The 8,288-nt window shown below is 30.8% G+C and overlaps 1 protein-coding gene across 2 annotated transcripts; it reads right to left on the reverse strand.

The window, feature by feature from the left end:
- Positions 1–839: 839 nt before the first annotated feature.
- LOC123688799 (jupiter microtubule associated homolog 1-like) lies at positions 840–2,024 on the reverse strand. Of its 2 annotated transcripts, none has more exons than XR_006750113.1 (2): positions 1,719–2,024; positions 840–1,458 (listed from the first exon to the last, which is right to left on the reverse strand). XR_006750113.1 is itself a non-coding variant. In XM_045627464.1 (2 exons), exon 2 carries the CDS (start codon positions 1,455–1,457, stop codon positions 1,116–1,118), a length of 342 nt encoding a protein of 113 aa, XP_045483420.1. In that variant the 5' UTR covers position 1,458; positions 1,715–1,933; the 3' UTR covers positions 840–1,115. The 2 variants fall into 2 exon arrangements, 1 of the variants encoding a protein (XP_045483420.1); XM_045627464.1 differs by having other exon boundaries at positions 1,715–1,933.
- Positions 2,025–8,288: the final 6,264 nt, after the last annotated feature.

Raw genomic sequence — 8,288 nt, forward strand, 5'->3', positions numbered from 1 at the left:
TATATATATATATATATATATATATATATATATATATATATATATATATATATATATATATATATATTAAACAAGAACTGGAACTCAGAAACACAACTCTTATAACTCACCGAACACTGAAATATAAAAATTTAATCGTCAATGATTGCATAAATGCACACCATCAAAGTTATCGAGCCTATGCATGAAATTACACCAGGGTAATATATTTAGAGTAACAATAATTTCAGAAAATAGACCACAATATTTTATGAACAATTTTAGCAATATGAAAGGTTAGTTTGGAATTTTTCAAATAAACTAATAGCGACCAACATTTTTTGACTATTCATAATATAAATCTTGAAACTTGTAACTACATACTTTCACTTTAGTGATTAACAGTAAGTTATTGACATTTATATGAAATTATACACAAATACAAGAACCTCAAAAACGAATTCATGAATGACACCACTGCACTTTGTGTCCTCAGACTCCATGCTCTAAAGCTTCATTTATACCATATTCACTTTATATCGTACTATTTACATTGCATATAGACTGAATTCTTTTCTACTTGCTTTAATGATCCCGAGATGAAAATTTTTTGAACCAACTTCATCAATAACTATACCATGAATTTATAACTAATTTGAAAAAATATGTCATGAAAAATACCAAAGTTGCAACTGAAGCAACCTAGAAATGGGTCAAAGACTTGAAAATATTTTCATTTTAACAAATATGCTATATGAAAAAGACCTAGAGTCTTTTTCATCAGTATAAATATTTTATGTCATTCAAGACTTAATTTTCAATATACCTTCAAATTATTTCCTCAAAAAAATGAAAACACATTAATGTACTTTTCCTTTATTTCACACTAGATAAAATGTGGCATATCAAAAAATATGGATATTTAAATTGCTTGAAGAGTTATATAGTACTCATTCACTATTTTGAATACTTTTAAGTACATTCATTTTTAAAAGTTATTATAAAACTTACTGGTTGAGTCGTACAATATTAACAACCAATATACAAAGATAATCTTTTAAATAAGTAACTCAAATAAAATTCTCGCACCATTGATAAGATCCAGATAGAATGGCTAGGAATTAAATGTAAAACCTTTACCAAAGACCAGAAGAGAATCCTCCAGGCGGCACTCTTTTTTTTTGTGCTGATTGATCTACTTGATTTGTAGGCAATTCCCCAATTTCTTTTGGAGAGCTCTCTTGAGTAGACTTTTCTTCAGTTTTTGTTATTTGGGAGTTGGCATTTTGAATAGCTTGAGTATTAGTTCCTTCTAAAATTGAAGATGCATTTCTCTTATTATCTTCTTTACGAACTTCAGGGACAATGGGTTCCTTTACTCCAAAAATATCGGTGTGACCACCACCTGGAGGACGGAGCACCCTACTTGAACTTTTGGCTTCAACATCAACGCCAACATTGAAACTTGTGGAAGTCATTCTGGAAAACCCCAAAAATACAATTACCAAAGACGAAAATTCAATACGAAATTATAAATTGTTTTATTTTGTGATTCAAATCAAACTGATTCATAGGTTATTCCGGTTCAATCCGGTTTCAAAATGTTGCCGGTTATGACTAACGGAATGAAATTACCGGTGAATGAGAATTCGAGACAGCGACGATACGTTGTCGTTATCACTAAACATTTCGCACTTCCTATGTTGAATATAAAGAAATTTTCTAAGATACTCACTTACTTAATTGTTAATAACGATTTCCTGAACAAAAGAACTCGTTATAAAGTAGAAAATCACCCAAGATTGAAAACGATGCAACAAATGATGCCACACTAAAGACTGATGAAAGTGATGAAACTCAAGATATTCTATCCTTCTTCAAAATAAAATAAAATGAATAAAACGTTAAATGTTTCAAGAACCGACAACGAATAAATGCAGAGAATATTATTATGTCAAAATTGAAACTATCCTATCAAAAGCGCGGGTTCATGCAAAATATCATCGAATATTAATATAGGGATATCCAAATAACATGGTTCTTTGTTCTTGAATCGCTAATTTTAGCGATTCAATTTCATCTACAAGCCACCTATCGACAGAAACGGTAATTTCATGCGTAGGGTCGAAAGACTAGAAGGCTTTGTTGATGGAGTGAAATTAGTGATTATGGCCTAAAATGTAGAAACGTTTTGCTACGTTTATGAATGCAATAGTAGTTAATGCATTGTTTCCCAAGTAGAACAGTTGTAAGCAGGTATAACTAGCAGATCTAACCCAGCAATGACCAAATTTCACATGAATAAAATTATACAATAAATTGCCCGATGAGATTAAAAGATTGAAAATTACATAGACATGTACATATATAAATAAATGTTATTATTATTATTATAAAAAATGTTATTATTATTAACTAGCTGAAGTGGTTTTGTCACTATTGTCGAGAAAGTTAATATAAGATAAATTTTAAGTGCGGAAAGAAAATAACAGATTTCAAGCTAGTTTGTTTAAACCATTTTGAATAATCTGATTTTCATACATAAAGTGAGTTGAATATAAGTCAAGTTCTATGTGTAGTAATATTTTCAATATTCAGGAGAGGATCTAAGAAGCGCATATTTGTGAATGAGACCAAAGAAAAACCAATTTGAGATGCCATAATCATAAAAGAAATGCAGTCTCGAAGAAAAACCTATTTTCAGGTACTCATTAGGACATTAAGAAGAAATAAAGAAGGAATTTAAATGGATATGATCCTATACAACCTATTTTAATTATACATATACAATAAGGATCCTTTCTAATCAAAATAATTCTAATATTTGCAAAATTTTCAGTTGAAACCTGACTGAGAACTAATGATACAAAATCAAGTTGAGATTGAACTCCATGCTCAGGTAAAGTACCTATTGAGATATTCTAGTTGACGAAAGATGATTTTAAAATTTCTGGAAACGATTACAGGCCTGCTGAATCTCTATGTGCTCTAGCAGAAGTAAAGAACTAGGATGTTTCCATACAGGTCAACACTTTATCAATAAGGACAATTTGTGACAATATACGCTCTATTAGTGTAACGTCACACGCCGCCATTTTTGGTTCTCCTGTCAGTGTTCGGAATCCAAACAAATAAATTGTCATTCAAATTAGTACGGTGTCGTTGAAGGAATTGGCTTATTTTCATGAATAAGAGTATTTGAGGAACGATTTCAGTATTAATTGATAGACAGAAGGAACGAGGTTAATACCAGTAAGTTTGAATCCTGTATCATTCACCAGATTTTGTAAAAAGCCGTGTTTATTAGTTGAACTTCAAGTTCGAACTCACTGGCATTAATCTCGTGCCTTCTGTCTATCAACTAATAGTAAAATCGTTTCTTAAATAATCTTATTTATCAAAATAAGCCAATTTCTTCAACGACAACGTACTAATTTGAATGACAATTTGTTTGTTTGAATTCCAAACACTGACAGGAGAACTAAAATGGCGGTGTGTGACGTCATCACTAATAGAGCGTATTACAACTAATCAAAAACTTAACAGCTTGACAGTGTTGAATTCTTTCGAAATAAATAAAAAGAATATTGGGAATATTGGACACGATTTTATTATATTGTTTAATTTATAACAACGCCGTTTATTAAACAATAGAATAAAATCGTGTCCAATATTCCCAACATTCTTTTTATTTATAATACAACAATGGATGATAACCAAGTAATAAATTCTTTTGAAATGTTGAAAACATTTGAAATGTTAGTATTGAGAATAAAAAGGGAGAAAGTGATTAGCCCACCATTTATGAGAAACAGAAAATACATTTATCTTCACGAGGTTAAACAAAATATATTATTCATGGTCAGAGCAAGGGTCCATATTGAATGCGTTAACCAGGGAATAAAAAAATTTCGAGTAATGCTTGTAAAATTGAAAAAATAATGAATATAAAATGTTCCGTTGTTGCAAATAAACCTATCGAGCCCCATTTTTTCTGAATATATCTCTGTGTAGCGAAACAATGGCTATTCAATTAAAATAAAAGTAAAAATAGAATATAAATCAAATAATTTGACAACTTTGTGTCTAATCCTTCACAATAATATATCTGTATGATATATTCAGTTTATTTTTGTCTTGGAATATATTCCAATTCTAAAAATGACAAATTTAATAATCAACCAAAAGAAAAATTCAAAATGACTAAAACTGTAACAAATTGAGTAAACGGTTAATAAATTGAACAACTAAATTAAATATTAATTATTATTATTATTATTATTAATTAAATATTAACCGTTTACTCAATTTGTTACAGTTTTAGTCATTTTGAATTTTTCTTTTGGTTGATTATTAAATTTGTCATTTTTAGAATTGGAATATATTCCAAGACAAAAATAAACTGAATATATCATACAGATATATTATTGTGAAGGATTAGACACAAAGTTGTCAAATTATTTGATTTATATTAAATATCCTTCATCAAGAAGACTCATTAAACTTTTATAAAAATAGAATAACTGTCATTAATTTCAAGAAATAGATACATTTATTCAATCGTTCAGAAGAATAAATATAGAGTGCAACATTTTCTCGATAATTTTTTTCAAAGAAGATACCATAAATGTACATTCTTCATCCAAGAGCATCTTAATTTCTAAAAATGAATTATTGTTGGGAAACATTCGAATTTGCAATTGCCATTCCCAGCTGTATTACGGCAAATTATTATTGTTGTCTTCTACCTAATTATCTTTCTACTAAATTAAATATTCACAATTCACCATATCATCAGACGCTTGCTCTGCTTAAATATGAAGACATTTTTCAATCTTCTCTTATAGGTACTTATTTTTATTATTTGGAATTGCTTCTGAATATCGAAAATATTCAGTTAAACTATAAAACGAAACTATTTTCATTATTCTTCATAAATCGAAACATTGCCCACACCAGGCTTTCTTTTCGAGGCATCTTTAACCATAACATAACCAAGAAAACTATTATTACTTGGACTATCAAGCTAATTTATTTTTTGAATTTGCGAAAAAAAAATCAAAAGTAAATATTACCCTTGAGAGGGTCGCTTCGGCATAATTTCTTACTTTCTCTGAAAAATTAATTTCATTTTGTTCTGATGCGCAAATAGACCATGTAATCTAAAGTATACTTTAGTCACCAAAATTAAGGGAAATGTAAAAAAACCAACTCTTTAAGTAATTTTCAACAGGCTATAACCTCTGCAATGGCCGTACACGGTAAACCCCCCCCCCCCATAAATGTTTAAGATGTCAAAAGTTATTAAAACGAAACATGAAGTTAACAGGAATATACAGGGTGTTTCCTAAACATGCGGCAAAAATTCAGGGGGTTGTTCCTTGGACTATTCTAAGAATATTTTGTCCTTTGATGATTTTTGAAAAACCTATTTGTTTCGAAGATATAGGGGAAACAAAATTTCAGATAATAACATTTTATTATGAAAAATTACATGAAAATTCAACTCAACCTACAAAAACTGTTGAAAATGACCACCTCTAGCCAGCATACAAGCATCCAATCTTCTCCTCATTGACTGCCGAACCCTTTCAAAAACACCAGGATCATTTCTTATTAATTCAAATGAAAACCGTGTTTAATCTGTATTCCTTTACCATCTGCACTTATCAATTTTTAGTCAAAAAACTGGCCGTTTTTAGTAATTGGAATGTTGTTAAACAAATTTAAAAATAAATTGTACCTACTTAGTAAACACAGTGCGGTACGCATTTTTATTTTAACTATTATTAATTTTAAAAATATGAAAAATGTTGTTCGCCCTGTATCTTCGAAACAAAGAGGTTTCTCAAAAATCATCCAAGGACAAAACATGCTTAAAATAGTCCAAGGAACAACCCCCTGAATTTTTGCCGCATGTTTAGGAAACACCCTGTATATTCGTAAGTAGATAAATGGTGTTTTTCTTAGAGCTATAGAACCTTAAAGTGCAATAAAACAACGATGGATTATTCGATTGACATGAATTTTATTTATCCGCAAGATAATCTTGTGGCATTACATTTTAAATATGATTTCTGGCATATGACCGCCACGGCTGGCTCGGATGTAGTTCAATCTGGACGTCCAATTTTCGATGACTTTTTCCAACATTTGTGGCCGTATATCGGCAATAACACAGCGAATGTTGTCTTCCAAATGGTCAAGTGTTTGTGGCTTATCCGCATAGATCAATGACTTTACATAGCCCCAAAGAAAATAGTCTAGCGGTGTTAAATCACAAGATCTTGGGGGCCAATTCACAGGTCCAAAACGTGAAATTAGGCTGTCACCAAACGTGCCTTTCAATAAATCGATTGTGGCTCGAGCTGTGTGACATGATGCGCCGTCTTGTTGGAACCACAGCTCCTGGACATCATGGTTGTTCAATTCAGGAATGACAAAGTTTGTAATCATGGCTCTATACCGATCACCATTGACTGTAACGTTCTGGCCATCATCGTTTTTGAAGAAGTACGGACAAATGATTCCACCAGCCCGTAAAGCGCACCAAACAGTCAGTTTTTCTGGATGTAACGGTGTTTCGACATACACTTGAGGATTAGCTTCACTCCAAATATGGCAGTTTTGTTTGTTGACGTAGCCATTCAACCAGAAGTGCGCTTCATCGCTAAACAAAATAAAATGGATGTAGTGCGCGATACGTATTCCGCACAGCACCATTATTTTCGAAATAAAATTGCACTATTCGCAAGCGTTATTCAGGCGTGAGTCTATTCATGATGAATTGCCAAACCAAACTGAGAATGAATCACTTGACAGCTGTTGAATCGGTTTCCATCTTGAACAGTAATGCCAACTTAAAGTTATACACCTCGAAAAAAAAAACCCGTTAGTAATGATATTTTCTATCAATTCTGAACATGCATTGGGGACTTTACAATTTAACGAATTTTATTCGATCTAATTCAGTATGTTGAATTATCTGAATCTGAAGTACTTAGTAATTTCAGATCGTTCACTTTGAAACAAATTGTTTTTTTCAAAATCTCGAAAATATTTTTTTAATGGAATTTGTAAAAAGTCAATGAAATTATCACTCTCAGTTTAATTCATTTCATGTAATCTGAAATCTGAATTAAATTAACCCCACGTAATCCAGTCAATTTGTGCTCATCATGTGCCCCTCAAGGGAAGTTATGCGGTAGTTTTGATTTCTTCGATCGTATGTATTTTTTTTAGGTGCTGAATCCGAATCTGACGTTCAGCACCAAAATTCCGTAATTTTCTTTGTTTCTGGGGTACAGAATTCGAATCTGAGGTTTGCCACCAAAATTTCATGGTAAAACATTGCAAAAAAGGTAAAAATTTTCCTTTTTTGCCGGTTTTTTGTATATAAACTTTCTACACATAAATTTGAATTTGAGTACCCTGTTGTATAAATAAATACAACGACGGTATTTATTTCCTAAATATATTCATAGGAATCGATTTAAATAAACTAAATTTAATTTGCTTTTTTTCTCAAAACATACTTGAGAAATAAAACTAGTGAAAATAGACTGAATGGGTTGGCTCTCATGAAGTTGATAAATTTTTAAAAGAAAAACAGAAGACTTTTTTTATAATATGTAAATAAAATCAAATGTACTTGTTCTTTTTTGTTTCTTTATATGGTTAAGTATATATTTTATAATAAATATGATTATGTTTATGTCAAGCCCTTTTATAAGCATTATTTTCTTGAACCAGTGGCATATACAGAGAACGAGTTTGATGTACATGCAGGCACAATACGAACACTCATTTATTTCTATGAAAAAAATTTTTATTTCTCCCATTATCCTTTCAGTATACGCCTTCGTCTTAATTAATTATTCAACGTTCGAAACACTTTATTCAAAAAGCGTCAAATATAGCGACTACATATTTTATAACAGTTCTAACCCCTCTTGGTAAGGCTTTCAACACAAATGATCGAGGCTTATTATTGCTTCCAAATACCTTGCTGTCAAAGTTGCTTCAAAAGTACCTTTCGATATTATTTCAGATAATGTTCAGAATTCAGTTGTAGATAACAAGCTAAAAAGAATTAATTTGCTTACAAAGACATCGAAAAATGATTTGATTTCAATTAGCCATAAGAGTTGAATTTTTTTTAGCCAATAAAACAAAACAGAAAGAAAACGAATTAAAACAAGGCTCCATCTCATAAAAAAGATATTTGAATGCGGCGGCAATTATATTCTAAAAGAAACTTGACAATAATTCTGTTGAGTTCCCTCAACTGAATACAAAAGAAGTTGGAA

The sequence above is a fragment of the Harmonia axyridis genome, chromosome 1 (assembly GCF_914767665.1).
Source record: "Harmonia axyridis chromosome 1, icHarAxyr1.1, whole genome shotgun sequence".
Classification (NCBI taxonomy): Eukaryota; Metazoa; Arthropoda; class Insecta; order Coleoptera; family Coccinellidae; genus Harmonia; species Harmonia axyridis.

What these genes read in the sequence shown, in the direction of transcription:
- LOC123688799 (XM_045627464.1), bottom strand. Translation starts at nt 1,457, where the DNA reads ATGACTTCCACAAGTTTCAATGTTGGCGTTGATGTTGAAGCCAAAAGT.